The following is a 13814-nucleotide window of genomic DNA, read 5'->3' as shown; positions in this document are numbered from 1 at the left end:
AAATTATGATGAAAAGAAAAGAAATTATTTCTAGTAATGCACTCAGCTTCTGAAATGGAGGAGGAAATTCACATTTATGAAGCTCCTATAAAATATCAACATCTACATGCTTAATACTTTCATTATTTCTCACCACAGCTACACCAGGCACTTAATATCATCTTCATTTTACAAATGAGAAAATTAGAGAGGTAGCAACTTATCCATGGTCAAAGAAGTCTCTCAATATTTGGAAATAAACCAGGTAGCTAAGAAACAGGGAGAATCACAATAGCCTATGAAGGACTCGTGTCGTTGAGTCTCAAGTGCCTGCTTTTGAATTCCAGTTCTGCCACTTCTTAGTTACATGACATGGACAATTTGCTTAGATTTTTTTTGCATGCCTTCATTTTTCATTCATAATAACAGTATTCCCGCATCTAACAGCTGTGAGTAGTTGATGACTAATTTATGTGTGGCCTTATCAGAAAGTACAAAAAATTATAATAAATTATTTTATTTGGATGATGACTTAGAACTGTAATAAAATATTTTTACACATAAGATAATTTAAATTTTTGGAAGCATTCTCACAGAAACTGCATGTCATTTGACCTAGTGGGTAGGACAAACATCATTATCCTTTTCTACAGAGGAGAAAATTGAGTGTCTGAGGGTCATTCCTATCCATAGAATGATAATTGTTTGCTTCTTTACTTTTCACCCCTTTTTTCCTTCATTCCTAATTCTGAGCAAAGCAGGAAGAGGTGGTGGTGGTGGTGGTGGTGTGTGTGTGTGCCTTATTGTTTACTTTTGGTCACCTGTATTGCCACATCATAGCACGGTATACAGCATATAGTTATTAAGTTCTAAATCAACAAACTTATGAGTGGTTGAATGTTCCGTGAATGAACTCCTCAGAATGAGAAAGCTAAAAAGAGGCTTCATAGTGAGCCAACCCTGTCTCCAAACTCCAAACTCAGACAGCCCACTCTACTAGGATATACTGCATTTTAAAATGATGATCTTTCACAGAGTCATGGAATGTCAGAGATGGAAAAGATCTAAGAGCCACCTCAGCTAGCTCTTCTATTTTACAGATGAGGAAACAGACGCTCAAAGAAGTTCCATTATTTGGCCAAAATCACGCAGAAACAAGGCAGGTGAGCTGGGTTCCCACTGCACCCTGACACAATCAAAACCAAGAGGCTCCCTTAGCTCTGATCATTCCCCCTTAGCTCAAGATGTCTCAAGTGACAGAGTGTGTACGCATGCATCCAAACACTGCACGTCATTACTTGGCTTGTGAAGCAACATGACAAGGAGCTTCGGCTGGGATTCAGGTTGAAAGATTCTCAATGTTAACACTGGCTGTGCCTGTGCACCATGACTCCCTGAGCTAACGTCAGCCTCTATGTGCATGTGAAAGATACAGATGATGGCCTCAACTTGTGTTAGTGAGCAGGGGACTCTTCCTTCTAGCTGCTTTCTGAAGCTTCCCAGTCACCCAGGGCTCCAGTCTGGACCCTGGGGAGGAGGGAACTGGCTGAGACTTAAAGTCTGGGATATCTCAGTAGAGCTGGCTCTCCAGAATCAGATGATATGGCTGTCTGGTAGGAAGGCCTTATTTTTATGATGCAGTGTCAAGTTCCTAATGTTCTATGTCCCCATTAGCATACAGCAAGGCGGACTCATTAGAAAAGGTTTAGTCAACAAAGTGACACTCAGGGAAGAAAAAGTATCCACTGACACTGTCTCAATGAACACCTATTAGTTGGCTTTTTGCCGTGGCTCCATCTGAATGAGTCCTTGTCTCTGGAGATCAAGATGCATGTTTTTCCATGTGCAGAATGTGAAAAGAGTCTCACCTTATCCTTGCATATCATTAAGTTCCAAGTGAATGTTTGCAGCATTTATGACTTCTATCCTGCACTTTTTTCTCTGTAGAATTTATTAAGAATGTAAATGTGTGTATGTATAAGTGCACATGTTTAACTGATGTCTCTCCTCTCAGAGGAAGGACCATGTTTATTTTACTTATCATTGTATCATCTGCCCCAAATACAGTACTAGGCCTGTAAACAAGTCCTAACAATTATTTGAGCATTAAACAAAGAAAGGAAGAAATAACTAGATGACCAAGAGCCTGGCTTCTGGGTTGAACTCCATCATTTAATTAACCATGTGACCTTGGTTAAACCTTATACTTAATTTTGGAACTAAAAAGGATCTTAGAAATGAGCTTGTTAGATGATTGCAAATTTTTTAAGCAGTAGAATCCAAAATAAAGCATATATGAAAACTAAACTCAGAGCAGAATGCAAACCTTTTTTCACAAGAGAAGTAGAGTGCTGGGAGTCCTGCCTGATCAGCCCTTTTGCCCCTCTCCTCAGACTGCAGTGGTTTCTATGGTTACTTTAATCAATCCTCAGCATTTCAAATAGCATAGGTTGAAAACTACAGATCTAAATCAAGTTGGATCATCTGGTAAACGAGAAAAGTGGGATTTAGGAAAGGCTGATGTGGGGGGATTTGCCTAATATAACAAGACCAGTGCATGGAAAAGTGGAATTAGTATTCAGATGTAGATTCCTCATCTCTCTAGCAACTTCTCACCTCTCAACATTTCCAAAACTACATTCAAAATATTTGGAAAAGTGGTTACAATGAAGAATGTTTGGGGCAACCCTTTCAGAGCATAGAAACATTCTAGATTTTGAAGCCATATGTGGGTATCAGGTGCAATATCCAGCAGGGTGTTTAACAGAAGACTTTGAAGTTAGGCATATCAGGATTTGGACCTTAGCTCCACTGCTTAATGAATGGATGACCTCAGCAACACACTCAAACCTCCGGTAGTCCTGGTTCTCCATCTGGAAATTGGCAAGGCACTGTTCAACTCAGAGAGGATGTAGTGAAGACTAAATGTCCTCCCTGGCACATTATAAATGCTCAATAAAGGACACTATTATCAGCATTCTGCATATGTGGCTCTATTTCGGGGCCTATTTATTTATTTATTTTATTTATTTTTTTGGTACCAGGGATCGAACTTGGGTCCTTGCGCTTGCGCAGCAGGCAGCGAAACCACTGAGCTAAATCCCCGGCCCAAGGGGCCTATTTAAATATACGTCTTTCCAACACAAATAGCATATACATGTTGATTGTGTAAAATGGGCTATAGCTCCCCTACAAACCACACCATAGCCAGCACCATGATATGTCATGAGTACCTATACTCAGATCAACTAACACTTCCTCCCTAGCACAGGGTTAAGCATAACACATTTGCTAAGAAACAGTAGTAGACAAGAAATAGATGCCTACAGTCAATCCTAGGGTATTCATTGGTGAGATTATAGATGCAAAATCATGCTTCGTTTTAAGCCAGTTCCCTACTTATCTTTGTTCAAGTCACTCATCAAATCAACTTTAAAATGGAAATACAAATTCTAATCATCCCAATCTCAAAGTGTCCTTGAGAGGCTCAAGGGGACTAGAAAGCCATATATAAACACAAAAGGTTGTTATTGTTTGACAGACAAAACACAGAGTGGTTATCTAGATTTCTACAACTTCTTCTGTTCACCAAACCCAATATCTCAAAGCTACATGCTCTCCACATCAAGAATTTCAGGTAGTGGCAGATATTTACAAGTAATCAATGAACACTTATAGTTGGCTTATGCATAATCACAAACAGCAAAGGCTGTAGTCTGCCAAAAAATATTTTAAGGAACCAAAATTGAAATTAAGAAGAAAATTGTTGCTTTTAGGTGACTTTGAGATAGTTCTCCCAAGGAGTAACCCTTGGAATTAATCATTTGAAATTCTGATATTCTTCCTTCTTTTCTTTGGAGGTAAGAAATGCCCCCATATTTCTCATTCCTTGACTTTTTCCTTCTTTTACCCACCTTATATTCATTTTATTTGTGTTTTTACATTTCATAATGCCCAGAGAAATCTAGCTAATTTTTCACCACTCTTCAAAGCCCATAGAAATTTATCCATAAATTTTTGCATAGACAAAACCATTGTAAGCCCCCAGTCACCACTGGGCCATCTTTCAAAGTAGGATTTCAATATTCAGTATAGAAATATGGGTATTTATGCTAGTAAGAGATTTCACAAATCACTCATCTCCAGTGCACAATACTAAAAATGTGCAAATAAGACATGCCCACTTTCAGATCAACTAATTCCAGCCTTCTCAGCTGAAGGCCAGAGTTCCTTCTTGCACCATGTTTTCTCTCTCTCTTCTTCTAATTGGCACAGAAATGGAAGGACTTGCCCTTTCTTCCTTGACATTAAGACAAAATCTCCAGAGAGATTTTTGCATTCTGCAATTCAAGTCCACAATATTTATTGTGTACTTATGATAACAATGCCAGAGCAAAAAAACACCCTGAGAATCCAGCAATAAAATTTGTGTATATGTTTGTGTGTGCATATGTGTTTGTCTTTTCCTCAAAGAATTTTATGTGACATAAGAAATACAGTAATATACTGCAATTTCAAATGGTTTATAATTAAAGAGGAATAAATATAGAGATGTCACTATATCAAGGAGACTATGATTAAGTGGAGTGTGGAAAGATAGTTTCAAATAATAAAGGACTCTGGGCTTATAGGGCTCAGAAAATAATACCCTCCAAAGTATGGCACTTTTCTATGCTGAATTCTCTGAATTAAAGGTCTCTCTGACCTCCTCCTGCCCTCCTGCTTCTGGTCCTTCCTTCTCCCTCAAAGCATAGGGAAATAAATTGGACACACAAGCTTCAATATCACATGGTTTTTCTTATAAGAGAAACCCAAAGTATAAATAAATTAAAGAGCAAAATAAAAGATAGATAATAGGAAACAGGGAGATAGATCTTCTGCAAATGGGAAGGAGACCAAGAGATCTGGGAAGGGAGAATGAAGGGGAGGGGATGAGGGCATAAAAAGAATTATAATGTGTTAGGTACATGTACAGCTCCCCACATGAATGTAGCCATTATGCATTGCAAACATGTACCATAAAATTTTTTTTTAAAGCACAAGGTTGGACTTTTAATGAAGTTCCTTTATGTACCTACACACAGACCCTCCAAAAAGAACAGTACCCAAGAATCTCATCAACCAGGGAAGACTAGGACAGGAGGCACTAGCCCAGATAGATTTATCACAACCGATCACCTAATGTTTTAATGGGCTCCTCTGAGAGACAGTTTTTATTACCAGTGATACTTTAATGGTATATCAATACAAAAGTATTTCTCCATGCATTTCCTCCTCTCATGCTCCATAATTTGTGTAGCCACCACCCCTTTGAAGACCCAAACTCCAATCCCTCTGTGTAGCTGAGAATGCTTTAAATCATCTGGCCTTTTCATTATGTCTCATACTTTGTAGGATTCTCTTGTGCATGCACATAATTAAAATGCTTTCCTCCTGTTAGTGTGTTTATTGTCAGTGTACTACTGGACTCGTTTATTGCATCTTCAGAAAGTCAGAAAAAATTTTCCCTTATATAGAGTTAAGTCCTTTTTGTTTAAGTAGAATTACAATAAGCCAAGAATCAGCCCAGACCTACTCAAAAAAACAGGTCCTTCATTAAGTCTCTCTATTCTTTACAAATGCATGAATATATTTAGCTAAGAAATTGGGCTCATTAATAGCATTTGCAAAACAATGCAATCTATGCCTGATGTGGCTGAGGAAAATTACCAGGACTACGGATACAGATAAACTAGATTTAGAATCTTAGTCCTACCACTTACTGGTGGTACATAACATTTGGCACATTGTTTAACCTAGCTGAGACTCAGTTATCCAAGTTATAAAAGAAAAGAACCAAAATCTATACTCAATGAGTTTTAGAAGTTTTAAGACAATGTGTAATAAGTAGTAAGCACCATTCCTAGCACACAGTTAAGTACTCCATAAGTATTAGCTCTTTCATCTTTCTCTCATCATCAGTAACATTTTGTGCAAAGTTTTCAAAAAGAGCAAAAAGTGAAAAGCAGCCTGCTGAAGGGGAACAAACCTCTGACCCAGAACTTTACATGGCAAGGGTCATGTCAATGCTGACCCCACAAAGTGCAAGAAGAAAGGCAAGGGCTGTCTTAGCCTAGATCATACCTGTATATTTTATATCTGGTTGTAAATCCTTGACGGTGTCTTTCCACAAAGGATAGGTAGCTCCTGGAGTGGTGGAAAGGCCCCCTGTCTGAAATAAGCCAATCAAATTCCTTGGAGACATGTTGGTCTGTCCCAGCTGGTTCCTGGTGGGAGGGCTGCACTGAGATACGGCCCCATACAAACAGGAAGTAGAGGAGCTCAACAAACCTCCAGTTCATGCTTTTCTGCCGGCCTTTTTCCTCTCATTCTTGCTCCATTCTGTGGAGTCCTGTAGAGAAAAGAATCAAAAAGAAAGGAGGAAGAGAGGAAAGAGAGGGGGAGAAAGACAATGAAAGAGAAAAAAATATTAACACATCTTCATAACAATGCCATATATCAGTAGAATGCTTTAAGGTTTACAAAAGTCAGTATAGATTCTGGTCTAAAGTATAGAATCTGTAGGAATCTGGGCCCACATTCTTGTTTTGCTTTGTGTTTACAAAATGCACCAATGTATGTGAACTGCTCAGTCTTTAGGAGTTCAGTTTCCTCGTTTGGCAAACAGAGGATGTGCTTAAGTGCCTGAATTTCTCATTTGTCAAACAGAGGATGTGCCTAAGTGCCTGTATCTTGGCCCATGGCGCATCATAGATGTTGAAAGGACATGTGTTGAAAGACAATGAAATGCATTAACATAGACACTGTATTTCATGCAGCAAATTGGGGACATAACTCAAGTGTCTGTCCCACCTACCATCTTCACAAACAACACGCCTCACCTGTGGGCACTTAAACACTAGCTACTCTAGCTTCTCCTCTCACACAGGTGTGTATGCACTGAGCACAAGTTTGGCTTTTGTTTGATCAGAATGCACAACGTCTTGTGTTGGATCCAACACTATGGCTACCTGGGCCAGACACCTTCAAGATGTAGCTCCTGGACCTTGCTGGACTCCACTTCCACAAAGTTGAGTGAGAGGTCTCCCAAACGCCAAGGAAACTTGTGACGAGATGAGACACCTGCTGGGGTCTCTGAGCCACAAGGTCCCCTGGCTTGCAAAAGGGAAATTAAAGGCCCTTGCACACCTCTCTGCTTGAGTCTAGGAGACAACTTAGATGGGAATTCCCTGCAGTGAGCACAGAAATCGCAGAGCCATGCCAAGCCTTTGGGAAACTAACAAGCTTTCTTTCCCTCACCTTGTCATTGTCTACTTGCTAGGTAAACATTGTACTGTTTGCCCTCCCTAGTCTGCTCATTCTAAAAGGGCTTATCTCTATCCATATTTAAAGAAGTTCTGAATCTGATTGTTTCAATTCTAAACAGTAATTGTTCAAGACAATTTATTTAACATCTCTGGAGTCTGGGTTTCCTCATCTGTAAAATATAGTTAACAATAACACCTACACTCAAAAGTAGCATGATAATTAAATGTCATAATCTATGCAAAATACTTCCAAGAATGTCTGCCATGTAGCATGTACTCAATAAAGGGAATGAATGACTAGAAGGATAATGATGATATGAATATTGATACTGGTGGTGTTTACTTACTTTCTGCTAGGGAGTGTTTATATTTTCATCATTCGCAGGCCTGGCCAAGTCCTATTTATCCTTCAATAGCAACTTAAGGTTACGTCCTCAAATATCACTTCCTTTTCCTTAAAAAAAGAGTCATTCCGTTCACCCAGCTCTAGCTACTTGTAAGCTATGACTGTATGTCAGCACTTACTATCCTGTATCACACGTTTTTGTTTCTATCTTGTTCACTGGGCTCTGAGCCTTTAACTGTAAAGAACCTTCACAACGCTCTTTCTACTCTTGGCTAACCATGTGACCGCACAGCCACGTCCGTCCTCTCTCTTCATCTCAGCTCTTCACGGCTATCACTTTAAAATACGATAAGAACACAGACATTTCGTCAACTGTGAAACCATCCACACACACACACACACACACACACACACACACACACACACACACACAAACTAAATATGATACCTATCTGTCTACTCTTCCAGGGGAAAGAATATGGGAGGAAAGCAATGCTAAGAAAGAAAAAATGAAAAAAGAGATGTGGGTTTCCTGCCTGGCTCCATATTTCCCTCTATTGCCCAATTGCAGCATTTTATCACGAGTTGCTCCAAAAATCTGCTTGTCACTGAGTCCCAGATGTCAGAGCAAAGGAGGAAGGAACATGTGCAGAGGGGTGGGCTGGAAAAAGCTATGGCCTGAAGTTTTGTTCAGCACCTAAAACAAAGCCATCCATGTTGAGCACAGAACTGTAACAGTTACAGCTGCCAGAACTGTCTGCCAGAGTACACCGGAGTGGCAAGCAGGGGGTGGAGGCGATTGTTCTGAGATCCCCATAGCGAGTTACAACACACTAAAATCGCAGCATCTCACCCATACGGCCCTTTCACTGAGCTTCTGTTGTGAGTGGGTGCAGGCGGCAGCCTGTGAGAAAATGCTCACTGTTACTGCATGGAAGCAGGATGGGGAATATCACAGCTTTCAAAGGTGGGACTGGGAGGGGGTTATATGCGCAATAGTGGCGTGGAAGCATGTGGGTGTGTGTCTATGTGCATCTGTGTGTGTGTGTGTGTATGTGTGAGAGAGAGAGAGATAGAGAGAGAGAGAGAGCAGTGAGACCGAAGCCCACAGCGCTAGAATTAGCTGAACTTTAAACTCTAATCCAGTGCTTCCCAGGGAAGAGCTATTTTGCCCCAGGGGGACATTTTTGATTGTCCCACAATTAAGGGGCTGTTATTGGCATCTGGTAATTATAGGCCAGTGATGCTGCTCAACATCCTACAACGCACGAGACAGCCCCCAAAACAAAGCGTGTTGGATCCAACGTACCAGTAGTACAAAGCTGAGAGACCCTCCTCTAATCCAATTCCTTTTTACATATCATGACCTGAGTGGTAAAGTGAGATCCCTGTCTCCTGGTTCCTGGTTAAGAGTTCTCATTCTGCCATGTTGTAAGTGTGGGTGTATGTGGCTGCATTTGAATTTGGTTTCTTTTGGGAAGATCCGTGATAGAAGTGCATTTCCCCAAGTAGAGGTGAGTGCTTCATGGGAGAAGTTAGAACATATCTCTGGCTTAAAAAATCACAATAATCCACACAGTATAAAAACTCAAAGTATAAATTTTTAGAAAGTACAGTACATTCTAAAAGAAACAGATATTTTGGTAGGATAGAAAATAGGTTAGTACATTTATTACCTAAATGTTGTCATAGCAGATATAATGACAGGCCCTGTGACTTGCATTCTGTATACAAGACAATATTAGTACTAAGTATGCTAGGGATTTGAAATAATATGAGTCATATGTTTGATATTTATTGGACACCTATTATGTGTGTGGCCTTAACATTGTCCATACCCTAAGTAGAAGGCAAAACATTCAGTCTAGAGGAGACATTAATAAGGGTGTATCCCTCAGGGTGGGTACAGATGTTCCACTTAACAGATGAGTACTGAATAACCTGTCCCAAGCTCACAGCTCCTAAGTGTTAATGCAAGATTCAAGCCAGATGTGGCGATTCTCACCGGCAATCCCGGAACTCCGAGAGCCCAAGTCAGGAGAAATGAAGGTTCAAGCCCAGCCTGGACAACTTGGTAGCTCAATGAGACACTATCTCAAAATTTAAAAATAGAGGTGGGGACATAGCTCAGTGCAAAGGCCCTGGATTTAATTCTCAGTAGCCCCTCCCTCTCCATACACAAAGAGGATTCTAACCTCTGTGTATCTCATTACAAATCTGTACAGTTTCTGCTATAGTCCACCCTCCATCTCTGTCCTCCCAAGATTTAGTTTGTAATGGAGGAGCCACTCACATCCGTGAGCAGCTGTAATACAGAATATGCTCCATAAATACTACAAAGAAGGAATAAAGCCCCACGGAGGAGTAGAGGTCAGAGAAATCATTTTCAACCAAGAGTTCGTGGAAGAGCTGGTTTTCTTCTGGGGGATGAAAGCAGTAAACAAATGATCAATTGCTCCATAGTGGTGAGGAATGGTATAAAGGAAGACAGAGCAGGTGGGCAGAACATGAAGGTTAGGATGTGGATTTCTATGCAGGGGGTTCAGGAAAAGAATATCTGATAAAAGGGTTCTGAGCAGAGATACACAGGAAGCAATGGCTGAGTACTACAGATATTCAAGGGTCGGAGGTCAGTGGAAGGAAAGGAAAGAGAGGCTTAGAGCTGCATGGGTTCAGCCATTTCCGAGGCTGAGTTGCATTCAGATCTCCCACAGGAAGCTCCGAGTTTAATTGTAGGGGAAGTCACTTTGAGAAAGGAATTGTGTATTAAATGAGCATTTACTACATGCCAAGAACTATACTAGTTGCTTTTCTCAACTTGTGGCCAAGCCATGACAGCACTATGGTCCCCATTTTATACATGTAGAAAAGGGGAAACTGAGGTTGATAAAGATTAAGGAATAGGCCCAACATCACAAACTAGCCAATGACAAACCTGAAAAAAGCTGTGCTGTCTAACTGTGGAACAAAAGGCTACCTGTGTCTATCAAGCACTTTAAATGTGGCTACACCAAGTGAAGAGGTGCTAAGTATAAAATATTGCCAGACACAGGATTTCCAAAGCATAATATGAATCCATGTAAAATAATCTTACTAATGTTTGATATTGGATGCCTGTTGAAATATTCTTTTAGTTTAAGTGAAAGACAGTAAAATAAAATTCTTTTCCAATATTTTAATGTGTTTACTAGAAACTTTAGAATTATGTATGTGACTGCTGTCCTGTCTCTCTGGGACTCAGAGGGGTTCGCTGAACACATGTGACACTGCATGAGAAGACCACGCATCTTTCCCCACATATCCATCCCATTCACCCTTACCACTTCCTGCTTGAGGCTTCAGCTTCCAAAATCAGTCAGCAAGCAATAAACAGACCAGAAACAAAATCACCTCTGCTCCAGGGCCACAGCTCCTAATCCCAATGCCTTGGAGACAACCCTGCATATCCTGCATCATGCATTTTCAGAGCTGTTCTTTTTCTAAAAGATTCATAAAAGGAATTTCCTGCTACCAGGTCTTAGAGCCTGGGAGTGCATGACTGGTTCTATTCCAAGTGCTGCCCTTGACTCCCTATGATGTCTGGTGAGTCATAGGCCGCTTGCTGGGTGTGCTCTAGCTGAAAACACAAGCTGTGGCATGGAGCACATGTGAGAACCGTGTCAGAACCAAGCTATATATAAGCCTGCAGTGTCACTAAGGGAACTGGGTTCATCCCACACACAGCACATCCTCTAATCGCTGCCATTGTAAATTATTTACATCCCGGGCACATGCTCAGGAGGGAGAGAGCAGAGAGAACAGCTTCCTAGCAGCCCTGTTACCAAGCTCATCATCTGGAGATTTCCGCATGGATTACTGGGCCAAGGCCCACATTCTGGGCTGGAGGGTAGAAGGAAATGCCTCCTCCCTCCTCTAACCCCAGAATCCCAGAGGAAGCCAGCTGATGAGTGTATCTGAAGGCAACACAGAGCACCTGCCGGCTCACCTGAGCCAACCCGGTGCTCTCACCTGGCCCTCCACTGCCCAATCAGGAATCTAGACTAGACTTTTCACAGAGCTTCAGAGCCACAAAGCTGAGAGACTTCAGATGTGTTAGTTAACCCCTTTGTGCCTCCGTTTCTTCATCGGTGGGATGTGGACAGTAACAGAAGAGTGAGCACCTCTTAAGGTTCAGGTAAGGGTTAAATAAGACCTTAAGACACAGCTATCTTAGTCTTAACTGATGCCTAACCCTCAGATACCAACCACACTGCAAAGAAAGGTAGGTGAGCCCCATAGAGGACTTTTGAAAAGGCAGCAAAAATGTACCTTGGGGATTTCTCACCTCTCATTCACATCAAAGCATTAAAAAAGTCCTTGGGACAGGGAGTGAAGTTTGAGTGGAAACTGACAGTGTGCTAAGCAATGCCACACACCCCCTAAACTTGGCAGGCAGTGGGAAGGGGATAGACATCCCTTGCCTCCACTTTCAACATGACCTCTCAAACAGCACTGTGCACTTCCCCTGGAGCTTAGGGAAACATGGTAGATTGTCACCTAACTCACGAAAAAGAAATCTGCAGAAAGAATGATAGGGGAATGGAAACAGAGGAGGCTGAAGCCTGGCAGTACAGCATGGTCAGCAATTGGGGAATTAACTGCCTGACTTACGGAAAAAAGGAATGTGCCACACTACCTAATGGAAAAAAAGGAAAAATCAGGTGCAACTGACCAAGATCCCAACCCACAGGGACAGAAGTCCCAACAAAGGGAACCTGGGGTCAGTTCGCCAATGACCAAGAGCATAAGTACAAAGCAAGCAGCTGAGAGGAGATGCATTTTCCTACATCAAAGGGATCACTCGAAAGAGATCTCAGAGAAGAAGTTCAAAGGTACCTCAAAATGGCTGTAAGAGGTTAGCACAAAATGCCCGTGAAACGTACAGAGCGTGGATGTCAGATCTTCAAAACGTACTAGTCAAGGAGGAATCATCCAACCTCCTTACCTGGGTCTCCATTGTACTCCTACTTGTGAACAGCCCATCCTCAATTCAACCTGTTTTCAAAAATTTCACCCTAATTGCACTGGTGAAAGGCAATAAAAGCGCCCATGCCTCGGTACCTTTGTTGATGATGTTTCCGCTCCTTGCAATGCCCACCTCCATTTCTTCTCTTTAGTATAGACTATTCTCACATTATATTTTAAATGCATTAGTAAGGATGCTCTGACAGACTCTTTCTCATATCCCTTGGCATTAAACACATAGAACAATTCCATGAGATAAATAGCATTATTTTTACTTTGTTTGACAAAACATAGCCCCTCTTTTAAAATCTAGTTACTTTTCCAATGTCACATTATCTAAACATGGTAGAATTTAACATTGAGCTCACCCAATACTAAATAATTTAATACCCTATGTTAGAAAGTCACACTATCCCTAGCTATAGTTTTCTTATTTTGAAAATCATTAACTAGCACAAATCTACTGTAAAGATTACAAATGAAGAGAGTAGTTGATAAGAAACTTGAAGTGTGAAACTTCTAGAAATGTTGAATGTAAACTAGGCCATGAAATAAATAAAAAAACTGAAATATGTACAGTACTTATTTTCTGATCCTAAGTATTACTTTTTAAATTAGCAATCTAAGCATAAGTTATGTGTAGCATCTTTTGCTTCATAAATATTTCATTTGAGCCACATTTAGCAATGTGAAGATCTAAATTCTTGCCTTTTGAGCTTTCTCCCCAGATTATTAGCAGTCTCTGCAGGAGATCTTTCAAAGGGAGAAGTGAAATAAGCATTTTAGAGTGTTTATTCTTTCCCAGTCTGGTAAAATTGAACAAATATCTTTTAAGTTCATAGTACTCTAACTGACTTTCACAGTCTAGGGTACAAGATGGATACAGAAACAAGTGACTTCAATGTAATGTAATAGTAGGGCAAAGAGAGAGAACGTGCAAGATTCTGTAGAGCATGGAGCCTCAAAGGAGGGTCTCTGGCAGTGCTTCTTAAAGATGACTTCTAAGTGAGGCCTTGGGACAAAGAAGCATTTCTGAGGTAACAGAAAATGAGCCCTACATCTCAGGCCAGAGAACCATGTGATAAAGAATGAAGGAGTGCAGTCTATATATTGAGTCTACAAATGTTTCATATTTATTGCAGTGAGACTTTTTAGGCAGCCAGTGGTTCAAAATTGAA

The 13814-nt window shown here is 40.8% G+C and overlaps 1 protein-coding gene across 5 annotated transcripts in view; it reads right to left on the bottom strand.

The window, feature by feature from the left end:
- Positions 1-13814, bottom strand: part of Brinp1 (BMP/retinoic acid inducible neural specific 1) — a 168522-nt gene that overhangs the window by 116054 nt on the left and 38654 nt on the right. For 3 of the 5 annotated variants that reach the window (XM_004849475.4, XM_004849476.4, XM_087183290.1), the window contains exon 2: positions 6103-6370. The exons of 1 other annotated variant lie outside the window; for it this stretch is intronic. In XM_004849475.4, coding sequence (XP_004849532.1) covers positions 6103-6320 — 218 coding nt within the window. In that variant the 5' untranslated portion in view covers positions 6321-6370. The remainder of the gene's footprint in view (positions 1-6102; positions 6371-13814) is intronic. One more of the 5 variants, XM_004849477.4, reaches the window with a different exon arrangement.

The sequence above is a fragment of the Heterocephalus glaber genome, unplaced genomic scaffold (genome assembly GCF_053883595.1).
Source record: "Heterocephalus glaber isolate CG9 unplaced genomic scaffold, H.glaber_assembly_v1.0 deba00001479, whole genome shotgun sequence".
NCBI classification, from domain to species: Eukaryota; Metazoa; Chordata; class Mammalia; order Rodentia; family Bathyergidae; genus Heterocephalus; species Heterocephalus glaber.
This window is presented reverse-complemented; position numbering and strand designations above follow the sequence as displayed.